Genomic DNA, 26,126 nt, shown 5'->3' with positions numbered 1-26,126 from the left:
CTTGCACCCAGGCCATTGTGCCATTCCACAGATAGAGTATGTTGCAAGTTCCTGCCTTGTGCAATTGTAATTCCATTTCAACTCTGTCCTGGTCTTCTGTTTGTCTTATCTGACTTTTTAAAAACAAAAAAAATGTTCATAATAGGATAAGAATATAGAAGCTTCATACAACTCCATCTTCCCTTTCTTCTGACACCCTCCAACTGCATCCATTTAAAAGAAATAACATGCTACTATGTTGTCTTCTCTGCTTGGCTATAATATTTTCCTCCATTAAAATCTTGTGAATATAAAGCTGTACTGCAAAGAAGCTTTAAACAACCAAGACAGAAGTCTCAATTAAAAGAAAATGTTTGGTTTTATACCAGTTGTTCAGTATGTGCCAGGGCTAACTCCCTACCAAATAAATGCTCATCGGTAAAATCTTTTTACTTTTAATAACAAGAGATTTAATGAAACTGTGGCACAGATAATTAAATCTCAATTGTGCCTAGAGATTGGTTTATTCTCAGGATGTGGGGGCTCACCAGCAATGAGAGTGATTTTTGCATTATCAACTTTTCAGGGAAACTAAGATTGGTATGAGACTCAAAGGATAATTAAAGTAAACCACATAACCCAGCCAGAATAAAGATTTTTTTTACTTCTCTAAAGAGCACAAATAAACCATTCAGGTATTTATGGCAACCAAACAGATTCAGGGATAGTCTTCCTGCTCCCTCCTGTAAGAGTAGATTTTCTTTAAGATGCCTATAATGGGACCTGAACATTGGATTATTACTCCAGTAATCATCAATACCCTGCAACAGTGATTGGTGGACACAAGAAATTCGTTATTAATAAACTAGTTGCTTACCTTCCCAGCTAAAAAATAATGTAAATAATCATACAGGAAGAGCAAGTTATATCTAATTCTACAAAAGGTAAACATTCACTCAATAATTAACACTGCCTACTGTGGCAAGGAATTATAATTTTTTTTAATAAGTCACTGAAAACTAATGTGGGCACTGGTAACTTTAAGCTAATAACAACAAAATTTAGATTTCTTGCATAATTTTGCATTCAGGAGGCAGCAATACAAGTCAGCTCTATAAGCCAAAGGACACCAGGCTACTGAAAAACAGTTATCCAATAATAATTTCTGGAAAATTACATTGTGATAGACAAGTCCAAAAATGGATTAATCCATGGTGTCATTTGATCTTTATTTAAATTTGATCAAGAATTTCTAGCTTCACCAGTAAATGAGTAGTTGTGATAATTATAGTTAGATGATTAGCCAAAATAAATGGAACAGGCACTGAACCTATTTCAGGAAAAAAGTTACAAAAGATAAAAGTTAGATTTGCTTTAAGAGCTTCAGTCATTAAACTTAAAGATACAAACCAAATTTAAATAATTTTTATTTAAAATTTTTATTTAAGGCAATTGTTACTTGACAGAATTTCACTGCATAAAGAAATATGTTGAAAACTGCATTTGCCAAGTGTTCTATGTTCCAAGTTTACATGTAGACATATTCAATTTTGCCCACACCTTTATGGTAATATTCACCATTTCAACAGAAACCTGGAACCACAGAGCACAAGTTTGAGATGTATTAAATCCATTTAACAGATAGTTGCAAATTTTAGCCACTTGATGACACAACTGTATGGACAGTGCTTAGGAAAGGTACAAATAAACCTTACTGCACATCAAAAACAAAATGCAAAAAATATTAGATCAGGCAGCATCCATGCAAAAAGAAACACTGTTTACATTTCAGGTCAATGACTCTTTGAAATTGCTTTTATTGGCTTTTTTTATTTCAGATTTCCATCTCTAGAATTTTGCCAGAGGACAAAGCCTGTTCTTAGACTACAGTACCAATAGCCAATACTGTCTAACAATGGCTATTCAATGCTACGTAGTTCAAGAATACAAGTCAAATCATCTGAAAATGCAACTGCTTAGCTCACTAACTTATTGGGCTGGTTTCATTGTTAAACCACCACCTTAAAAGCTTTAAGTATTAGTTTTTCTCTGACACTCCAGATGCACTGTACATGCATCTGAGCCAAGAATAAGTACTAAAAGCATGTATATGATTCTAATTACCAATACAAGAAAATGGTAGTATGGCCAAATATTCAGTTTTATTTTGGTTTAAACCATTTGAAATATAATTAATATACAGTAGAACAAGTTGTTAGTTTATTTGATTGATGATCACCAGCTGCAAATGTTAACAGCAATATTTTTTTTCCACACATCCTCATTCACAATTGCTGTAAAATTATTAACTTTGTGAATTTGGCACATCAAACACGTATAGTCCACAAATGTCAAACATGCAACAGGGACACAGAATCAATGTGATTTTATATCCTGTTCTTAAGAGAACCAAAATTAACAAAAAAATATTAATTTACTTCTAAAGTGGATTTGTGTTGTATTTGTATTCTACGTAAAATGCTAAAAGTTTGCTGATACTCCAAAAGCAATAAAAACAGATTAGGTAAACACTAATGTCGGCATTACAGTCAAGTTCCACAAATATATTTTTATGATGTACTTTGCATCAAGGATAGAACCAGCAAACTTCCCAGATTATAAATTACTACATTCACATATTCTAGATTGCCAAGAATGCTTGAAATTTGTATTTCATTTATTACCAGACAAGCTAGCACAATATTTTAAGTCTTGTCAGATGTTGCTATATTTGAAATATTTTTCACAAACAAAACATTGGCAGGAAGTGAGCTGGACAACATAAAATCTGATTTCATTCCCCAAATCCCCCATGCAAGCAGGGAGGGGATAGAAGCAAAGATGAGAAATTTCCTCTGAATCACATTTATCAAAGTTGGTGAAAATTGATACTGGCAATGGTTGGGGAGATGCCCCCCACTGGGGGGCAAAAGGTAATCTTAATTATCTTTAATAACCGAAAGCAAACCATCCTGCAGCATTTCCTTTTATATATTACTCTTTATGACTTTCTGGCTTGGAAATACTTTTCCCACCTCAGTCCTCCCAAAGGAAGCAGGAGAGATGGCAATGCTAGAAGTGAAATCTCATTGCACCTTGCATCTTCCCTATCCCACAAAATACAAAATGCATGTCAATGAACAAGAAACTGAATACATTTTTAGATCATATAATAATGCTGCAAATTTAATACCTTTAAATAACAGATGGCAATCTAGAAAATGCTTTGCATGAAGATTTTCTGAGACTATACCCAACCTTATTTTTCTAAAATAGGACCTGGGTAATTCCAGAACTTGTAGTGTAGTTTTAATGTAAATCTACCAATCATTGTTTATAATCATGGTCTAAAATGAAGCAGCACTGCAACTTTTTCTATTTAAAGGAGTTTGTTTTTAGTGCATTTCTATATAACATATATAAAGCTGTGCACATTACAAAATGATTAAAATGGTTGTTGCGCACATGTATATCTATCATCTAAAACAATTCTTTTAGATACTGCTGCCCAGAATTCTTAGGATTTGCATGAAAGAATTAGACTTCCAGGATGCTTTTAAATTAATATAGATGTAACAAAAATATAGTAATTTATCTTCAATCACTTATCACATTTAAAAAAAACTTGTTAGTAAGGGCTGGTTTAAAAGTAGTTAGAATTGGTGAGGAAGGTTAATGTTAGCAGTCTTAAGATACCAAAACCACGTCAGATCAGGCCTCTTACAATTACGACTGTGGTAATATGATCAGCATTGATACCTATAATTAAAACACTGAGACAAATGAGTACACAAACATAGCGACCATTTTATATGGGGCTACTCTAGTTGCATTAAAGGACAGGTGCAAAGCACAAGTATTTTATCTTCATTCTTAGTGTCAAAGTAAAAATAAACCCATGACACCCTCCTCCAGTACCACTCCCCCTCCTACATTTAAACACAACTAAAACAGTTGCCCAATTTATTTTAGTTAGATTAGAATTTAGGATATACACAAAAACACTAGAACACCAACACGAAAAACATTTAGTTTGGTTACAGAAATACTTTCTCATCATGAGCACATAAAACAGCAACTGTTAAATAAAAAAGTCGATGAACTAAATGTTAAAATGTGCTTTCATTATTATGACATATTGCAAATTGAAGACGGTGGCACTGCTTCATATAATTGTCTAACCAGAACCGAACCCCATTTGGGGGAAAAGTATAAGCCTTTACTTTGTCCAAGCTTTCGATCAAAACTGAGATGTGTTTTCAAATGACGATTTTCTCTTTCCTGTAGGCTTCAGCAAATGTTGCCCAAACTATTAGAAAAAAAATGTACATAACATACCAAGCTTTTGTACTCCAGTTTATGTCACTATGCTTCACCAAACAAAGATTAATATGCTGGTGAAGAAGCTGAACATTTGATGACGAAGGACTTCTGTTTGTAGGAAACATTTATCCAACAAGCAATACCATTTCAATAATTTGCATTCATTCAGCAAAAGCAGAAAAGATGTAATAAAATTAAAGCTTGTTCAAAAATCTTGAGATTTTCAAATGATGCAGAAGGGATTAAAAGTGAGGATTAATGTGGGAGAGAATAAGAAGACAGAATCTTTCTAAAAATGTGCAAAGGCAAAAATGACAAAGGTTATTATCCCCAAATACAAATAATTATATTTTTGAAATCATTAAGTCGAATGCATTGAATGATGAGTAACTGCTTTAACTTTTCCACTTACCTTTGGTGGTTCTGTGCTTGCCTTGGAGTCAGAATTTGAAGAACATCTTTCATTGGAGCTGTCACATTTGTAGCGATGTGCAAATTTTCGTTTCAAAGCTGCTGCTATTAAAAGCCGTCGGTTGTCTGCACATTGGTCTGGTCTGGGCTTCAAGTCATCAGCAGGTCTGTAATGAAATCAGTAAATCCTCAGCTTTGTGGGGGCTACATTTCAGAAACAGCTACAACTCTGAAAATAGTGAATATCCTTTATTCCCTAATGACTTTGGGACATCCCTTTGCAGGCAGCATTTGCAGAGGCCAAATGAGACTTATGCCCTAGATCTTCAAGGTGGTAAGTAGCATGACACACAGGTAGAGGCACAATTCTGGGCAGTTAGTGGGACATTTAATATTTTATTGATAGCCAAATAATTGAGTGGGGAGGTGCTTTGTGTTTTGTACCTCATTCAAAAAATTCACTCTTAAAAATAAAGAAATACCCCTGCAGATCATCTGGAGGTTCAAATTCATTCTGTTGAATGATTTCTTCATCAGGAGGGCAAACATTTAAAAGCACTGGTGGATATTGACTGAATTCATGAAACTCCAAAGGCTAAGGGTTTACATCTGAGCAGGTTATTTCCAATGTCATTGTTACACTGCTATGCAACCGGTTCCTGGAATACCACTTCACCCCCACACATGAAGCAAAGTGTACCAACAGCAGCAACTAGACCTCAAGCAGTAGAACCAGAGGCTGCATGTCCACCACCCTGACCAGCACATGACTTTTTTCCACCATCTCTAAATCTGCCTGACGATCACATTTAGAAACAGTTGTGGCACATTAAAAAAGACAATTTTAAAATTGAGAAAACGTAAAAATACATTTAACGTGTAAATTAATATAAATATTTTAAAGAAACACTGCACATTCCTTTTTAAATGGACATCAATGACTCCCTTTCCATGGGTGGAATAAAACTGAGGGGTCAGATGTAAAGTGCAGCTGCTCAGTTCGATCAGGAACACCCCGGAACTCTGCGCCGAGTCCAGGGTGGACTGAAACATCAGATACGCTTGTATCTCCACATGAAACTACTAGCTCGACATCAGCACAATGTAGCCCAATGCTTCATTACACCAGCTTGCCAATTAAATTGCAAGCTCTATTATACTACATGTTCAGAGCACCCCAATTTTAGACACTTATAATTATGCCGTGCATAACTACTGTTGACATTTTGATGCTGAACTTGTTCAGTGGAACTGGTGCTTCTTTTATCAACTTTAGCAACTTTTCTCCTCGCTGCAAGATTCTGTATTGCTTAAATTCAGAATGCCATTGGCTTAGCCATTTAACTCCCCAATTATATTGCAATGTTGTTATGACAGCAATACTTAAACTACAGTACAACTCAACCATAAAGCTTTTTACATCCAACTAAAGATAATGCTTCATTTTAAACAATCCATTGTCACAATCTTTGTATTTTACAAAAATACTAAGATTGCAACAATGTAGAAATATAGAGCGAGAGTCATATAGTATGGAAACAGGTACTTTAGTCCACTGAGTCCATGCCAACCATTAAGCACTTATTTACACTAATCCTCTTTTGCTCCTCCCCCATTTTCACATCAATTCTCCCCAGACTTTACCATTCATCTACACAGTTCTGTAGCCTACACCTTTGGGGTGCAAAAAGGAAACCAGAATACTAAGAACCAGTCACAGAGAACATACAAACTCCACACAGACAGCACTCGAGATCAGAATTGATCCCAAGTCACTGGAGCTGTGAGGCAGCAGCTTTGGATCGTTTGGCTAGAACTTTGGATGTCAAAATCGCATTGTCTAATGCAAGGTCTTACAAGCTAACAAATTAAAGGTTGGAACACATCTGACAAAAAAAGAGGGGAGAACATGCAAATTTAAAGCCCAAGGCAGCTGCAAGGGAAGCATGGGAGTGATTCATAAATAAACTGCATTTCCTGATGGATCTTAGTTGCTCTTTCATTGAATTAATTTGTAAAAAGATGTATATGCTTGCAATATTTTATTACAAATAATTTACAGAACAATGTTACCATTTAAGGTAAATTTTAAAGGGTCCTGTTAATCACATCATTAGCAGCATCAGAACCTTTTATCTTGAAGTCTGGACTTTGGATATCTTGTACTGCAAGATCTGTACTTGTAAACCAATTAACCATGAAAACAATGCTGCAATCTCACTTTTAAGTAGGTAATCTATTACTCACGTAATGAGTTCATCAATTACAAATTTGTTTTAACATTAGGACACTATTCTGAATATATTAAATTTAAAATTAACCTCAGAAGGTGATTAAGTTTATTAGAGCTACGAAGATGGTCTCGGATTCAACTCCAGATTGAACTGACTCACAAAATTCAACCAAGAGAGTGTTAGAGATGCTGTAATTAGCTTCAGAAAGTGGAATTTAGTCAAATCTCCCATTTCTAATAATCTACAATGTCCTCCCTATTATGCATTCTAAAATCAATACTTAAACATAAATACTGACCCAGCAATGACTATTTGTACACCTCTTTCAACCCAAGCAAACTGCCCCCTCGATCTGTCTTAAATCTTGCTCATCGACTCTGCCCTTGCTGCTACTTGTCCCTTTGTACCCTTTGGCTTCTTATCTAACACAATTCACAAATTGATATTTAGTACATCTGATACTCTTATTTTATGTGCTGAACCTTTCCATCAGTAGGAATCTATTTTGTACACTTCCCATATCATTTCTGAAAATCACTAAAGGTAGATTTCTTTGTTACTTGTTAAATTTTGTGTTCAATGAAAAAACAATTACCTTCATTTCCAAGCACCAAATGCATCTTTCCTTATAGAGTTAGGAACATATTGAAATGAGTTATTGAAAACGTTTTTGTTCCCTTTAACTGCCAACAAATTCCCTTTCATTTTGTGATCAGTCAGTCACCAAGAAAGCATAACAAGGCCCATACTTCTTAACATCCAGGTGAATTCTAATTTATTACTCAATGTATTAAAACTTATGATGAGAATTCTTTACTTAATCAGCTAACTCAGCTTATCCTCTCTGTCCCAAACTACCTTCTTATTACTGCACCTTTTAACTTTATAACTTTAAGGGCATATTACTTATTCCCAATTCAAATTCTTCAACAACTTTGTTTTTGCTTATTGCTCCTACTACAGATCTGTTCCTTTGTTGGTCTTCTTACAACCATTGCCCCTTCTGGTTTCAAATGCTGTTTGCCATTCCCCATGCATATTAGTTTCGAGAGAAGAAGATTATGCTTTTAAACCATATTCAAAGGCAACCTTAGAGATTTTAGAAAATGACATTGTTTGGATGGGCACGGTGGCCGGCAGAGACACTGGGCCAAGGACCTGCCTCTGTAGTGTATGACTTCAATTAGATGCATTTACAATTAATTCCATTACTTGGAAATTGGAAACTTGGGTATGGAAAGTAGATTCTAAAATGGCATATGGCTACATTTTAAAATCTTTCTTGCTGCCTTTTGTGCAATGAGAAATGATTTGTTCTATTTCTGTTAAAAATGATTTGCAAGCCTTCCACATTGTTTACATTTTGATTTAAAAACATTCACTTACAATTCCTGACAAAAAGCATGTTTACAATGTGAAGTTAATTGTGAAAAACAAACGCACAATTGTTCTGTTTATACAGATTACTTTGCTAAAATTTAAGCAGCCAGGGCTCTGGATCTTTCAACCAGCGAAATGAACCCCACCATGGCAGCTGGGCAATTTAAAATCCAACTAATTTAGTAAATCAGATATTTGAAACTGAGAGTCTCAATAACTACAAGATTGTTATAAAATCACATCCAGTTCATGAATACTCCAGAACTAGCGTGGCCATAACTACCTACTCAGTTCAAGGGCAATTAGGCATGGAAAATAAATGGTGACATTGCCAGAAATAAAAAGTGAAATCTTTTATGGCAAGCCTGCTATGCTACATCAAACACCGTCCCCACACATGCTGGCACTCTATCAACCCTTGCCATCACCACACATTCACTGATTTAAAATCTGTTTGGCAGATGGACCCCAAACTCAGAGGGTAACACAAGCATTTTCCCAGCTTTAAATTGGTACCCTTAAATTGCCTTATTTGGGAACAGTTCACGAGGATACCATGATGATATCTAACACAAACATGGGATGGTTTGAACAGTTCCCTATCATCAACATTTACCGCCATCCAAACTCAAGGCAGGCTGATGCAATTAATCAGCATCTGGCTGCATTGGTACTGCTTTGCCAAATCTACAGCACAAGGTAATCAAATACCAGGGATAAAACTATATTAAAGTTACGTACTTCTTCACTGATCGAAGTTTCACCTTGCTGATGTCTTTAAGAACTTCCAACATGTTTGGCATTTGATGTTTAGGACTATGTAGTTTCCGACCACTGTCAGCTTTCTTTCCCCTTCGTTCTTTGATGAGGTCAATTGTAGACACACTCCGATGGAAAGGAGGTGGGGGAGGTAAAGGTGGGGGAGGAGGTGGCAGCAATGGCGGAACACAATGAGGAACAGCATCAGGTGTCACTAAACCGGAGAAAATCAAAATGAAAATTATGAAAAGATCAAGTATTAAATTTGCTCAGTTATTATGTTGAAATGCAGTGGAAAAAACTTTCAAGAGATGAACTAGATTAGTGGTTGGAACGTGACAAGTAATGTTTCTGTAATAGTGACAATACTGATGAAATCCTAGAAAATGTTTTGAATTGGAACAAACCTAGAAATGGAGAGCCAGCAGAAAAAAATCTCTTGGAAAATTGCTGCCAAAGGATTTGAAAATGTTTTGAAACTTGCTGAGCAAAATTTTTGCACAAGATAAGGCATGCAAGTAAACAAGCACAAGCTATCTGTTCAAGGCGGATGGTAGGCTTAAATCCACTCGGCCTTCAACTGCACTTCCCTTTTGACATTTAGAATTAAGTGATTTTAATTTTAGTAGTAACCCACCCCAGATCTTGTAAAAGAAAAACAAGAAATAAAATTCACTGAACTTACTTAAGTGTTATGCAAAGCAAGTGTGAAAAGACATTTTTAGTTTATGTTTATACATAAGGGCAAGGCAGTTGTAGGCTGATTAATAGCAACATCCTCTCAAAATTTGACAGCTCATGTGATGGCAAATACAGTCATTCAATTGACTATTTTTGCTCAATTTTACATTAATACTGTTTACCTTAAAATACAGAGTTGCAGTATAAAATATTGTTATTTAAAACAGTAAGATGACAACATGTAATTCAGAAAATTATTTAAAGGTAAACAAATCAATGTGTGATTTATAGTCATTTTTTGGAGAAATTCATAACTAGCACATTCATGCAATTGGACCTCCCATTCCTCCATGGTTGCTGGATGGCTCAAAGTATACTTAATGTATCTCCTTAACCAGGGTATTATTGATGAAGTTAACAGCACAGGAGAAAAAGGAAGGAAGGCACATACTGGTAAATGTGCATGATAGTCAATTCTTTTTTAACCTCCAAACCATCATATGACAAACCTTATGTTAATGAGTGCACGGCATTTGTACTGTATCCTTTCCTAAAATTATCCTTTGTCTTCCATATCCTCTAATGTTGCTTAAATCACCTGCACTGTGGTTGTACTCCCCGCTGCACCCGATTTTCAATCTAAAGCTGAATTTTAAAGCCATCCATGCAGAACACATTACTCATTCCCCAGCTCCACCTTCCATGTTTTGGATGTCTTTGGATGTCAAAGGCTGGTTCTGTGCTATTACATTTTCACACCTCCTAAACTCTTCTTCCATCAATTACTACCAAACTGTATTTTGTGTTTTGGTTGCCACAACTCTGCAGGTGTCAAGAAAATTATGGTTTTATTTAGACAGCTAGGAAATAACATCAGTGGGACATAAAGAAAAGAAAGAATTCCCACAATTATAAAGGCACTGTCAGCACAGAATGGGGCCTGAAAGCATAGATGGTAGAAAGCAAGCTGACAAACCCGATTCCATTTGTTCTAGCCTATATTCATTGTTGTAAGAGCAAATTCAGAGTGATATCACTTCACAGCTATCATCTAATGCTAGTATTTGTGCTTCATGATTTTTGCTAAGTAACAATGCAAGTAATTCATTTGTATGAAGGTATCTGCAATTTTTAGATCACATAACAATTGCATGGGTGCAAATGTATCTTTGCATTATACAGATAACAAATCAGCAGTTCACATTACAACAAATTACTCTGAAAGACTGTTCTGGCAGGGTGATATACATCTATAATCAATCTCGGGGCTGTCACTACTTCATGGCACGAGTTAAATACAAGTAAGTGAAGTTGTTTATTGTCTCTTGAGCAAAGACTCATCAACAGCAATGGGCTGATCAGGGGAAATGTTTAAAAATTAAGTCAGGAGGAACTTAAATGACAGCATATACCTGCCGAGAGATTGCTTTGTTCTTGTATTGTCACAATCATGGCAATCTGCTCCCTTAACTTAGCAAGTTCATTCTCCAATAGGTTGATTTTTTCTAGTGCTGCATCACCAGCTACTGTGGAAGTCCCAGGTTTGGTTTTGAAGTTCCTCATATTTGGCAGGGAAGCTTGCCTGCTGATGGGTCTTGCAAGACAAAAGGCCTGATGCTCAGCAAGGTTAGCATGGGATCTGTGCATGTAAGTAGTAACACCACAATAAGTAAACAACTTAATTGAAATTCCCAAGGAACAAATTCCCATACATTTGGATGGTAAAAAAAATTACAATGCTTTATAAATTCCTTTCTTAGACTAGGTGTTAAACACACAATAGAGCTATTTTAGTAAGAAGTTGCATGATATCTAGCCAACGTAATAATCAAAGTGTTTTGCTTTACCAAAAATAGAAATGAAAACATGCACCTTGTAGAGTGTGTGCATTAAAACTTTACAGAAACGTAATAAATAATTTGATAGAGAGAACATAAGAATCTCAGGGCATCACATTTTGTACTGGCATTTTGCTTAAAAGTACAATTTAGCTGGGTATACATAGGCTTTACCTCAATAGTTTCAAAATGTATCATAGCACAATTACCATTGTAAGGAGACAGAGATGCAGATGCTAGGATCTGGAGCAAAAAACAAACTGCTAGAGGAACTCAGTGCATCAGGCAGCATCTGTGGAGGGAAATGGACAATCGACATTTTGGATTGAGATCCCTTATGTGGAATGGGAGAGTAGAGGGGAAATTGCCAGTACGAAAATGTGTGGGGGAGGGGTGGGACAAGAGGTAGGTGAATCTAGGGGAGAAGGGGTGATTGGCAGATGGAGTCAAGTGGGGGAAGGAAATGACAGAGGCTGGGAGGTGAAAGGTGGAGGCAACAAAGTAATCTGATAGGAAAGGATGGTAGAGCATGGAACTAAATAAGACAGGTAGGGTGGACAGATGGGAATAGTGGGGGTACAGGACCCAGTGGGAGGAATGTGAGAGTGACGGGCAGATGGGGTAGGTGAGGGGAGGGGAAAAACTAGGTGATGGGGGCTGGGTGTGCGTAGGAGGACCTGGGTAGATTGGAAGGAGGGGGAAAGAGACAGAAGGTGAACAGGTTACCATTGTCAGAATTTCATTCAGGAAGTGCTAAGGAAAAGGACAAATGCAGCAAAATAATGCATATGAAGCAGATTCTCTGGATGGGATTGCTAGTCAGTGGCCCTTTCCCTTAGAGTAAACTAGGCTGAATTTTGTACACAAATTTTATTTGTAGATTCAACTAAAATCTTTGCCTTAATAAAATGTAATAAGGAATGCTGTGTATTATCCCAATTTCAACCAGACTTGCAACAAACTGTGCACACTAATTTGGAGTAAAATGCATAATTTTCTAAAATGTTAAAAACCTATTTAACGTATTTATAGATTCTGTTGTATTGTTTCACCAACTCTTGGAATGTGCAACAATTGTAAAGATATTTCTAAAAATTGAACAGAAGGAAAAAATGTAAAAAAAAATGGCATGTTGAAAAATCCAGTTAAATAAATGGCATTGGGGATTATTACCACTAAGCAATTCACAACATTATCAAACACAAATTCTCTCACCCCTCCACCAAACTAAACTAAGAAAGCTTCCAATGTAACATTTCTTAATGAGAATAAGTTCAGGTGACCCCTAAGTTACCGAGGGGTTGCATTCATAGAAAACCATCTGTATTGTAATTTTCTGTAAAGCAAATCCCCTTTTCCCATCGAATTCTACATTATAAACGGAGATGAGTTGCTACAGGATGTTTCTTCTCATTCTAAGCCATATTATCAGCGATGGCAAAGTGATTCACTGTCATTATTTAACAGCTGAGGCCAACATTAGACTTGGGGTGGACAATGCAAGAGAAAGAAACAAGTTTTGTCAGTTTTTATTTTTACTCATTCAATAGCATGGGGCAATAAGATTTGGATACGACATCACCACGTCGATTGAATTGGCAGTCATAGCCAAGTCCCTCCTTTGCCACACCCTCTTCAGTCAGAGGACATGTGAAGAGACGTCTCAGTGCAGAGTTGTATTGCTCTTCATCTGTGAGGCATTTTCACAAACACACAAGGCTTATGGATTAGGAAAGGGTTTAGGAAGTGGGGATATCAGAGAAAGGGATGGGATTCGAGGATCAGGGTTCAGGGGAGAAAGGCAGTGTAGGGGTTTAGGGGGGCAAGGGGTTAAAGCGCAGTGATATAGTGGAAGTGGAGTGAAAGCCAAGGGATTACTTTAAGGAACTAGCCATGGTGACAGCAGCTTCCTACAATGCACTGCGATAGAGAAAATGCGTCAGAGGAGGAAGAGTGCAGTAGCTGCCAACCCAATTGACAAGGGGATGTCATATCCAACTCTAATTGAGCAACGAAACAGAAAAATTAACAAATTTTGTCTCTTTGACATTTTGTCTTTATTTACTCCCCACCACCCCCACAAATCCTGTAAGAGCAAATTTTATTCTGCATCTTGAATTTAGAGTAGTGATTTGTGAATTCCATTTGGCTGAATTTCCGTAACCTGAATGGTCGTAACACAGGAGTCACCTGTATTTTAAAATTAAAAGTAGCTTGTCTCTGAAATTTTATTGGCTTTTTGAATAAAAAATTGAAGTTTGATTTATATTATGCAAATTAAAATTGGTCTCAACATTAAAAGTTTCAGATGTGATCTATTGTTGAAAATTAGAGCAAGGCAAGCCCAAAAGTAATAAAAAAAACATTTAATGTGTATTTTATATGGGACAAGTCTTAACACATATCACACAGAAGAAATCTGACGAGAAGCTATATTAGCAGAGGTAAATAAAAGCTTGGTCAAATAATTAGGTTTTACAAAGGACCTTAACAATGAAATAAGGTCACACCAACAAGACAAAGAAGAAATTCCAAAGCTTGAATTTAAAACTGGAGACAATCAAAGGCACTGCCAGCGAGAGAAAGGTGCGAGGAATAGGGAATCCATACAAATTTAGAATTTTAGGAACACAGGAAGGATGTGGAGCTTGAAACATGGGAAAGAGAGGGCAATACCTCAAAGAGATCTGAACATACAAATGATAACTTTAAATTTGAGGCACCAGAGGAAATGGACCCAACATATACACTTGCGTGATGTGAAAGCAGGAGTTATAGGGCTTGAGTCATGGGAAATAAGCTTCGGATAATCTCAAGTTTATGGAAGGTGAAAGGCTGGGAAACAGCAATGGAATTAGAGTTTGTGGATATTCAGAAGCTTTTCATCTCAACTATTTACATTATTAATTTAATAGTCACTGTAATTAGTATTAGTAAGATCTTAAACTTAGTAACTGTAAAGTCACATGACAAGCACTGTACATCAAACAAAAACCAAATTTGGTGCTATACTTCAGTGCTGCATACTCACAACTTCATTGTGAAAGACTTATCTGAAGCATTGCTAAGTTCCTGCCAAGGTTGGGAACTATATGGTCAATAGAGCCAAAACGACTATATACTACATAAAAGGTTTTTAACCCACAGAAGATAAGAAAACATACCTCAGGTTTGTAAATGAATCAACTCGTTCACCAACAATCCAACCCACATCAGCCAGGGAAGCAACTTCACCATTCTGTGCCTCTGATGAATTCTGAGCAGCTTCTCCAGGGCTATGAAAAAATCTGTCAAAGATGTTTTAAGACTAATTATTCAGTTCTCATAATGCAATTAAAAAAAAAGCACAAGCACTCTATTCAAAAATAGTAGTTATTGAATGTCGGAATTATTTGAAAATGCTGAGCACATTATTTTGGAGCTTAGCTACAGAATAGCTGAAGAATTCCCCAATTATTATGGAACAAGATTCTTTAGAAAATGTCCCTGTGGATAGAGTGATGTAAACAAACTTCTATTTCATGGATAATGTCATTCACTGGGCAGAACTTTACATACTTCTGGCATCAGAAACCTTATGATCAAATATTAATGTATTAATAAAATCTCTCCTGATCCCTCAGCTCTTAATGTTGTTAGGCGCACGTTATCCTAAAACTTGCTGAGATCCTGATGTACACTATTTCCACTAGTGCAGAGGTAGAGAAAATAATGGCACAGATGATTTATGCAATTGTAATCCTACACTTAAGTCTCCTGAACTTTTGCACTCCTTCACCATTGTCCTTCCTTCGTCAAAAACACCTAATGAATTTTTAAATATTAATTCCCAATCACTGTTGATCTTAAGTGAACTATATTTCAACCAGTCCTCATGCTTTGCCACTAAAAGGTGCAAAGACCTTGCAACTGCAGAGATGCATGTTTATTCATTACATCTGCAATTGGGTCTTCTTTGCCTCTGATATCTCATTATCTAGACTTAATACACAAGATCAGTTCAAAAGGAATCCACAGACTATTTATAATAAATGAAATCACTCATGTGTTTCTACAGATCATGTACTATCAGTTAAATACTCCTATTTGAGTTAATTTTGCACTGCCATTATTCCCCATTGTTTGGTATATTCACCAGTACCACCATAAGGAAACTTACACTGTTACATTGGAAACATGAATTCAAATTGCACTTACACTACAAGTAGTTTCTTCAACTTGTCTGTTATAAAGGCAACCTAGTTCACAATTTGAATAGCATGCCATAGTTTTTCGGGAAGCATACAGTATAATAAGACATAATATTTGGTAGCAAAGTGGTGAGTGCTTACACAGTCTTTCAAGTTTCTCCATTCGATTTAATGCTGAAGTGGTAAAAATCTGACAATTATGTGTAATCAGTACAAGTCTGAAATAAACATTCAAAACTGAGTAATGTCTATTGTAAAAATGGTCCTCAAAATGCATGTTACCCAAAAAGAGTTTGTATAATTTAGACAATGAAGGATCACATCTTGCAACCTGTCAGGTGTAAACCCCATTGTAACCATAACCTGGTGTATTAATAAAGGTGGGCACACATGAATATTGGCAGTCAAAACTTCAACTAAATTACCAGTGGGGCTGGTAATCATTGCCCCTTCAGTAAGGCACTTCTAATACTCTGATTAAGGTAATCAGCACCAATATCAATACTCCTGCAGTTATTGTTGAGGCTGTTACAATGATGACCTTCTACAAACTGCATGCTCTGCGTCCACTGTTCAATGTTATAGCAAGAAATGAATGGAGATGAATTTCTGAAGGGAAAATTATCTCACTATACAATTAGATGGAGGCAAAAAGGTCCAAAATTCTATTAAACCGTATAGGAAGAGTGGCTCTGTTGGTATGGGATATGAAAGTGCCGATAGGGTGAATAGCAAAGAAAAATAACCTATTGAAACAATAAGTTAGGATCAATCAAATCAATATTGGCAAATGATATCCAACAGCAGAAAGGGGATTCTGGAATAAAAACTGTGCTGGAAATAATTAGGTCAAGAAGCATGTGTGGAGAAGGAAGCATGAAGGTGAAAGATTCTGATGCAAAATTTTCAATTCAAAGTGTTACTTTTGTTTCTCTACCCAAAGATGCTGCCTAATCTAAGTACATTTTATTACAATCATTCCATATTTGGCAACTGGTTGGGAGGTGGGGAGGGGTGTGTGAAGATTCAAGATCCCAAGGTAATGTGTACCAACAATAATCAAACAAAAGGGAAATTTGAGAGCACTAACGATTTCACAGCAGTAATTATTGTTCATCATTTATAGTTGAGACTTCCTAGTTTCCAGGCTAGACATAGAATTCTGCAATTCATCAGAAAAGAATTAAAGATAAAAAAACAAAATATAATCCATTGTATAATACATCAGAGCAAATGGCATGGCCAAGATATACCCCATAAATATACATAAAAAGAATATTTTTCTTTAAAATGGCTGCTTACAGAATACGGAAAATATCAACTACGTTTACAATGATTTATTGTTCGAAAAATCAGTGCAGCCATACAATAACTTGCATTGCTACAATGCAAAACAAAATCCAGAATTTTCAGAAATTACAAAGACCACAGAAACTTAGTTTACAGACACATACAGAAAATGCTGAAGTATTCAAGTCAGACAGCATCTATGGAGAGAGAAACAGTTAACATTTCAGGCCAATGATCGCATCTGAACCACAATTAAATGTGATCAATATATGCCTCCAGACATTTCTCTTCCCCCACTCCACCCATTTCTCAAAATTTTAATCAACCTGGAACATTGACATTTTTTCTCCCCACTGATGCTGCCTGACCCAATAAATATTTCAAGCACTTTTTTTTTCCAGCATCTGTGCTATTTTGCTTTTGGTCAGCTTTAAAGAATAATTACACTTAAGTCCTAGAATTTCTTTGAGGCTGCCTCACCTATTTCCAACAATTTCTGTTTTTATTTCATTTACAGTTTTTTTGCTTTGACTCTGACAAATGCAGTTAAAATTCTGAAAATTTAGCTGCCTTGTGTGTAGCTGGAACACATTTATATAAAAATTGGGACAAGCTTTACATTTAACAACAGTTTACAATCAAACTAAATTAAGAATTCTTCTTGCGGGTTAACTATATGCCAATTTAGAGAGGAAAACATTCATTATCCCCAAGGACCTATGCTTAGCCCCACCTCTTTATCATCAACGTCATTCACAGAAGTGTGGCTAGGTTAACTTAGCATCAACTTTAACTCTCCATCTCCTCAGGTTTCCTTGGCACTCTTTGTCCAGCAATTTACCACAAAGTTTACCAAAGCCAGAGTCTATTTCACTAAATATTTGTAACTTCAGCATCCTGTTAAGCAGAGTTTGAAACCTCTTACTTTCTCCATCACAATGACTCACAGCTTTGTCTCATCACATTCAAATTCAATGAGTCCAGCAGCATGCTCTTAGTCTTCTATCTTCCACTTTGAAAAACTGCATTGTCTCCAAAATTTGTTTTGTTTATCCTTTCCTGCATTGACCTAATTGGCCGTATTGTAAATTTAAAATATACACCTTTAGTTCTACCCTCAATATTTTACATCCATTTTCATCTCACAACTGTATAAAAATGGAAGTTATACTGCATTTTGTGTTAGTAGATCTCAATAACTAGTTTTTCTTACACTAACTTTTACCACCACTTTGGGCTTTATCCTATGTAACCTCCTGCAGCAAAGTCCCTGACTCAATACCTTCAATTCCTTCACAAGTGACTTTCCCTGCACAACACTTCAAGTCACACTTGATGGAAAAATAACTGCTTTCCCACCAACTTCAAGGGCAGTTAGGAATGATTAATAAATGCTAGCCTTCCCAAAGTCATCGACCTGAAACATTTGTCCTTTTAATCGCCATCCTGTGGAAAAAAATTATTGAAAACAGATCTTTGCAAAACAGAGCCATAATTTTACTTGAAGAAGCTGATTCACCCTGTTCATCCAGTACAGTTATCAACAGCAAGAACTAGTTTTGAAATTTAAGGTCCAAAAGTCCTGTGCTTTGTACAATTTTCCTTCTCTAAAAAAAGCATTTTATTCTCTCTTGTAGGATATGTGCCTAGAGCTCTGCTACTTGCCAATCCAAAACCAAGTTTGAAAGCCAAAATGAGCCCCATACCACCCTTTTAGATTTACCATCTGTGCACAGATGCTGACTTTTCCTTATTATATGAAGAGCATCTAAAAAAAAATTCAAATTTATGGTGTTAATTTACAATTAATCCTGCAATTCCACCATTCAACTTCATCACGTATCAACTAGTGATATGCAATTGTTTGTGGAGTCAGCTGCTTAATAATTCTTTTACACTTACTCTCAATGAAAACAGTAGTTTGCTTTCCTATCCAATATTAAAACTGAACTACAAAATGCAAGGAAACAAATAATCGCTTCACAGTAATAACATATTAAGCAATTCATACTTGGCAACTCCAAATCAATACAGCAAATTATAAAGCTATTATTTTCTTAAAGAGGGGCCACTGACCTGCAGTAGGTACATATCAATCAGAACATGAGCAGAGCTATCAGAAAGAGAATAAGGAAAGAGACTCAGATCCAAAAGAAACAAGATCAGAAAACAGTCAGAGAATATTAAGATAAGCTGACATCTTCAGAAGTATCGATAACCATAAAATATAGTTGCACATAAAATTTCAAGAAAAAGTAAGCAGTGTTAATAGTGGCAACACAAGAGATTCTGCGGATGCTGGAATCTGGAGCAACACACAAAATGCTGGAGGAACTCAGGTCAGGCAGCATCTATGGAGGGAAATAAATAGTCAACATTTTCGGGTCAAGACCCTTCATCAGGACTGGAAAGGAAGAAGGCAGAAGTTGCCTAACCTGCTGAGTTCCTCCAGCATTTTGTTAGTGCTAATAGCAGAAAGTGGAAGGAATTGATATTTAGCAATACCTTAAAAGGATTCTATGTTTTTCATAATATGGTTTCCATAATGCGAGTTAGTATGGATGGTTTATTAAAAGTTAAATTAGTTAAATAATCAGATCAAAAACCACAAGTGACCAAAGCCTAAAACTGTCCTTCCAAGAAAAAGGACCTATTTGCAAGAGCATTCTAAGTAGCTTGTTCTAAATATTAAAATCAATGGTCCAAATACCAGCACTCAAGGCATCTTTTCAAAAAAAAATCTTCACCCATGCTTCTCATAATACAGCAATGAATTTTAGACTTTGCCTCAAAGTAGAGCAATTTGTTTTGAACTACTCTTTGACATTTCCTTCCGTTTCGAATATTTCACCAAAAAATGGTACCAACATATATCATCAGATCAGTTATCTGAAAGCTGGTGTATTTTCTGGCTGGGATATGTGGAAGTGGAAGAAACTGCAATTTTCTAAAATTTAATGAAGACAACAGTTCTGCATTTTCAAACACTATCATATTGATTCTAAACAAAAAAAACCTTATTGGTAGAAATTGATCAAGGCATGATAACTAAAAGGTACTCAATGAAAGAACCAGTTAAGCCATTAAGACAAAAAGACAAATCTTGAAGAAATTTTAAAAATCTTACCTCAAGATGCTCTACAACTTAAACTGCACCCAACAAGATACTGACAATTTAAAATGCACTCAATTTTACTAACATTAGAAATAAATATTTGTTGGACATTGTGACACCAAACCTCAGGGCAATCCATAATATATATTCACACTAATTATTTTACAAGCTTCATCAAGAAAATGTAAAAACAAAAACAGAAAATGCTCAAAGCCTCTGTGGGAAGAGAAACAGAGCTAATGTTGGCAGGTAGGAGACCCTTTGTCATAACTGAAAAGGAGACAAAAGCAGCTTGTTAAACTGCAGGGAGGGTGGGGGAGGGAGGTGCCTCTGATAAGGTGAACCAGAGTGACCATGGGGATAAGCGGTAAACAGGTTATCTGGTCAATGAATGGAAGCAGTTAGAGTGCAGGAACATAGAAAATAGAACGTGGGGGTTGTGAAATGCAGAGCAATCACATCTAATCCAATTCCCACAGCTTTTCTTTCACCCTTCTCTTCTGGGACAAAAGAATAGAGTTCCCCCCATCCTCACCTTCCACCCCTCCAGACTCCGCATTCAACAGATCATTCTCTGTACCTTTCGCCACCTTCAAAGAGATTCTACCACCAGGCACATCGATCCTCTCCAAAATCATTTTGCAGGGACCAATCCCTTCACAACTCCATGGTCCACACTTCCGTTCCCACCAACCATGCCCCTTCTTACAGCACTTTCCCTTGAAACCATAGGTAATGCAACACCTGTCCTTTCACCTATTCCCTTCCCATCATCTAGGGACCCAAGCAGTTTTACCAGATTAAGCAGCAATTCACTTGCACTTCTTCCAATATAATGTATTACATTCGGTAGTCACAACATGGTCTAATCTTCACCAGAGAAACCAAATGCAGATTGGGTGATCCCTTTGTAGAACATCTGTGTTCAGCACACAGAGGTGAATCCGAGCTTCCCGTTGCCTGCCATTTTAATTCCCTATTCCACCTTAACCCATCAGTCTGTGGCTTCCTGTACCATCACAGTGATGCGCAATGCAAGCTTGAGGAGGAGCACTTCATCTTCCATCTGGGCACGTTGCAGCCTTCTGGTTTCAATATTTAATTCTCTAACTTCAGGTAATGACTTCTCAGTCTATATCAGTCAGCCATCTGAATGATTAGCCAGTTTGTTTTTTTATTCCCCTTGAGTCTGGTGGAAATTCCCAGCCTGACCTGCTGGGCATATCCTCCTGCTCTGCATTTCACAGCTCCCACACTATGTTCTCACTGTCTAACTCATTCACTCATTAACCAGGGAAAGTGTTTACAGCTTAACCCCCTAGTCACTCTTGTCCTTACCTTATCAGAACATCCCCCTCCTCGACCCACCCTGTAGCTTAACGAGCTTCTTTTGTCTCCTTTTCAGTTATGACAAAGGGTCTCCAACCCCAAAACACTACTTTTTCTTTTCCCACAGATGCAGCCTGACCTGCTGAGTTTTTCCAACATTTTCAGTTTTAGTTTAGATTCCCAGCAACTGCAGTTTTATTAATTTTCATCAAGTATACTTTTTTTTGTTTAGGGACAAGTATACAAATCCACTATGTCAGTGTCCAAAATGGTGGGAGCGAGATGAGAAATATAGTTCCCTCTGGTGACATATACAATTTTTTTTTTATACGTGCAGTAGATACCTTCCAATCTCAGTAACCAAACAGCCTCAAATTTGCTGCTGTAATGACCACAAAATGACAAGCATATGCCATTGTTGTACCAATTGACACCAACTTCAGGTAACCCACACATGCAGTTAAATATTGAAATTTAGAAGTTGCCAGTAACATCTAGCAGAGAATACCATTACAACATTTGCAGATGAAATCAATTAGGAATTAGTGATTCGACAAGAACATCAACTATGATCCAGTACCACAGTAAATGCCATATATTATTTTTATCTCTGCCCATTAAGGTACGTTTTTAACCACAACGAAACCTTAATTTTCTTCCACCATCATTCTCTGACAATGAGTAGACCAATCCTAATTATCTGCCAAAAGTATCAATAACCAAACTAAATTATCTAAACCAATTTTTCTTTAAAATTAACTTTTCACAAAGAAACTCACTGGTGCAAACTAACTGCTACTACCTTTACTATGTTTCAATGCTTTCAAAAGGGAAACCATACTTTTCCACTTATTTTTACATTACAGATTAGTATTTTATTTACACCATTGATATAAGTTATTTAAGAGAGTGTTACTTGTTTGTCTTACCTGAAAGTGAACTCTAGGACATGGTTTAAGAGGTAGGTTGGTGCCTATTCTCCGAATTATACTACGAGATGAACCATATGGTTTGTTTGCCCAGAACAGCTGCAACTGGAAGTATAAAAGTGTTTTTCAATTCCAAAAAAGTGCACTGCTGATAAATTATACAGGAAATCTCCATGCAGCTTGTTTTAAGATCATAAAATTGCCAAGAAATACAAGAGCGGTAAATGCGCCGGGAGGCTGGATGTAACACATCAGTTGCAGTGTGTTCAATTCCCAAGTAAATGCATAAAACTATTGAAACAACCCCAGGGACAAGTTTACATTTTGTCGGTTTGAAATACAACACTTGAGAAATAGTGAGAATTAACTAACTTACTGAATTCATGTTCACTCCAGCATATCCCAAGAACATCCTAATCACTTCAACCAGGAATAAAAACATCAGGGCTACATCACAAGTTTGCAATCCACATTACACAGGAATCTGGAAGCTTTAGGCAGTCCCATAGTTCAACTATGAGAAAAGTAATATAATTAGGCAACTGCATATAGGCAAGGATATATTTGCTCAAATTGCATTCTTCACCATTTTCAACCAAAGATAATGGTTCAATACACAACACGTGAATGACTACATATAACAGCCTTCCTGTTCCTAATCAGGATGGCTTTGAATGACAGTTTTGAGCATAAAAGGAATAACTTGATTTATGTCACTCTGTTGCAAGTGCTGAACAATACAAGCTAAAAATAATTCAATAAATTCTACTTTAAAAAGTACTTTGTGAAATTTAGAATTGGCATTATACTCTACCCTTTCAAATAACATGCAACTAAAGTTTGGTTGAGTACAAGGGCAGCATATAGAAAATCAATATTCACAAATTCTACATAGAACATAGAAAACCCACAGCACAATTCAGGCCCTTCAGCCCACAAAGCTGTGCTGAACATGTCCCTACCTTAGAAATGACTAGGCTTACCCATAGCCCTCTATTTTTCTAAGCTCCATGTACCTATCCAACAGTCTCTTATAAGACCCTATCGTATCCGCCTCCACCACTGTTGCCAGCAGCCCATTCCACGCACTCACCACTCTCTGAGTAAAAAACTTACCCCTGATACCTCCTCTATACCTACTCCCCAGCACCTTAAACCTGTGTCCTATTGTGGCCACCAATTCGGCCCTGGGGAAAAGCCTCTGACTATAACACGATCAATGCCTCTCATCATCTTATGTAACTCTATCAGGTCCCCCCTCATCCTCTGTCGCTCTAAGGAGAAAAGGCCGAGTCCCCTCAACCTATCTTCATAAGGCATGCTCCCCAATCCAGGCAGCATCCTTGTAAATCTCCTCTGCACCCTTTCTATGGCTTCCACATCCTTCCTGTGGAAAGGCAACCAGAACTGAGCACAGTACTCCAAGTGGGGTCTGACCAGGGTCCTATATAGCTGCAACACTACCTCTCGGCTCCTAAATTCAATTCCACGATTGATGAAGGACAATACACTGTATGCCTTCTTAAGCACAGAGTCAACTTGTGCAGCTGCTTTGAGTGTCCCATGGACTCGGACCCCAAGATCCCTCTGATCCTCCACACTGCCAAGAGTCCTACCATTAATACTATACTCTCCCATCATAGTTGACCTACCAAAATGAACCACTTCACACTTATCTGGGTTGAACACCATCTGCCACTTCTCAGCCCAGTTTTGTATCTTATCTACGTCCCGCTGTAACCTCTGACAGTCCTCCATACTATCCACAACACCTCCAACCTTCGTGTCATCCGCAAAATTACTAACCCATCCCTCTGCTTCCTCATCCAGGTAGTTTATAAAAATCACGAAGAGTAAGAGTCCCAGAACAGATCCCTGAGGTACACCACTGGTCACCGACCTCCATGCAGAATATGACCCTTCAACAACCACTCTTTGCCTTCTGCAGGCCAGCCAGTTCTGGATCCACAAAGCAACGTCCCCTTGGATCCCATGCCTCCTTACTTTCTCGATAAGCCTTGCATGGAGTACCTTATAGTCCATACAAGCCTGAATCTGTACAGGAGGATAACTTTTAGGGTTAATTATTTTCACAGAAATGTTTCATAATTTTCTCAGTACAAAGTTCAGCTTTATGCACTTTTACCTGTTAAAATTCTGTAGTGTTCAGAATTATCCCTGTTCTGGCTTACTTGCCAGAAGTATCAGCTACTTACAACTGTACATAAAAACCACAATAGCACAAGCGCAGATCATCCCCATAATGCAAAAGGCTTTCTGGGGATGATCTACACTTGTGAAAAAAATAATCACAGACAATGGCACATGCCTTAAAGTGTGCAAACTAAAAAGTATATCATAGACACTTGTCTGAACAAGTCACTTGGCACTTACCCACAGTATGGCACTTGGGTTTTCTGGACAAAACCAATTCAGAAGAGCATGTTGCACATTTGAGCCTTAATTCAGCTGCTTTAATAAAAATATAGCTATTAATCTCAAAGTCATTAGAGTAGAATAACATTACCGATTTGAATCTTGCTGTTAATGAATACGCATGCCTGTTAAAAGAATTTGCAAGGTTTGGAAACATTTCCCTAATTCTAATTATACAGAAAGGATGTGTGGGGAGGGAAATCGTGCACAAATTTATCAACCCAAGTAACGTACCTTCTCCTTCCTCGGAGATACTTGTATGTTTACATTGGCGGTTTTTATTTAATATAAACTCGAAACTGAATTTGAAGATCTGAACATAAATGTATCAGTTAATCATAAAATCTCATTTCCAAAAGAACACCGACTATTTCCATATATATTTCCTGTACCCAACTTCCCGTTAGCTAAATAAGACGATCCTTGATTCATCGAGTGATGGACAAAAACAGAGAAGCGGGTATGTTGACATTAACAGTGCACGATTATACTTAATAAAATCATTTGGGAGTCAAGTTTCAACCTTAGATACGGTACTTAAAAAAACACAAGCCCGTCAAAAACTTACAGACGTGTGGCGTCCATTAATTTTAATAAAGACTGACGCACTCCTGTGCCACCAAATATTGAGATCAGCCTCGCCGTACGTCGAGCTGGAAAATGAATGGCACAGTGTTCAGCCACAGTAACTGGGTCTCTGTTTTTGTTTCTGTTCCGTTAGGAACAAAATGTGCAGAATGAACTACAAGGAATGAATCATCCTGTCAATTATCTGGCGTGGCTGCCGAGTCAGCACCCAACTAAAGTTAACCCGGTACCCAATTATGGAAAATCTGGGCCTCATTACAAGACAAAGACCACGGGCCGGGCCTGGGGTGAGGACCGAAACGGGCACCGAGCAAGGCAGCAGCAGACACCCAGCCCAGGTGAAGGCTCCCGACCCGAACCTCTCTGCACAGATGCTGCCTGACCCGATGAGTTCCTCCAGCAGTTCGTTTGCGTTGCTCCAGACTCCCAGCGAGTGCTCTGCCGGGTTACTAACAGGACTCACTTTGGAAGAAAGGAGTTTGTCCCGGGCGACCGGCCGTCAGCAGCCCAGCTCCACCACCCGCACACGCCGCCACTTCGAGCGCCGCGCCAATCGGCCACTGAGTGACGCAACCCAGCCACATCGGCGCCTGCGCGGCAAACCCACCAATCAGTTTCTGCCGGTAGACCGCGGGCTACCTTTC

At 37.4% G+C, this 26,126-nt stretch overlaps 1 protein-coding gene across 1 annotated transcript; it reads right to left on the bottom strand.

Moving 5' to 3' along the window:
- Window positions 1-1,388: 1,388 nt before the first annotated feature.
- Window positions 1,389-26,039, bottom strand: mtfr1 (mitochondrial fission regulator 1). Its single transcript, XM_052022601.1, has 12 exons — window positions 25,946-26,039; window positions 25,463-25,547; window positions 24,853-24,930; window positions 22,835-22,972; window positions 22,459-22,563; window positions 19,189-19,198; window positions 17,098-17,116; window positions 14,770-14,892; window positions 11,180-11,406; window positions 9,069-9,300; window positions 4,715-4,880; window positions 1,389-4,288 (listed from the first exon to the last, which is right to left on the bottom strand). The coding sequence occupies exons 4-12, from the start codon at window positions 22,898-22,900 to the stop codon at window positions 4,220-4,222; spliced, it is 1,017 nt and encodes a 338-aa protein (XP_051878561.1). The 5' UTR covers window positions 22,901-22,972; window positions 24,853-24,930; window positions 25,463-25,547; window positions 25,946-26,039; the 3' UTR covers window positions 1,389-4,219.
- Between the last annotated feature and the right edge of the window lie 87 nt (window positions 26,040-26,126).

Source organism: Pristis pectinata, chromosome 9 (genome assembly GCF_009764475.1).
Source record: "Pristis pectinata isolate sPriPec2 chromosome 9, sPriPec2.1.pri, whole genome shotgun sequence".
Classification (NCBI taxonomy): Eukaryota; Metazoa; Chordata; class Chondrichthyes; order Rhinopristiformes; family Pristidae; genus Pristis; species Pristis pectinata.
The sequence above is the reverse complement of the archived record's forward strand: the minus strand, read 5'-3'. Positions and strand labels throughout refer to the sequence as shown.

What these genes read in the sequence shown, in the direction of transcription:
- mtfr1 (XM_052022601.1), bottom strand. Translation starts at nt 22,900, where the DNA reads ATGTTTTTATTCCTGGTTGAAGTGATTAGGATGTTCTTGGGATATGCT. An exon ending in GATTCATTTACAAACCTGAG is followed by an intron (nt 11,407 to 14,769) that starts GTATGTTTTCTT and finishes TTACATGCACAG; the next exon opens with ATCCCATGCTAACCTTGCTG. An exon ending in ACAAAGCAATCTCTCGGCAG is followed by an intron (nt 9,301 to 11,179) that starts GTATATGCTGTC and finishes TCTCCGGTTTAG; the next exon opens with TGACACCTGATGCTGTTCCT.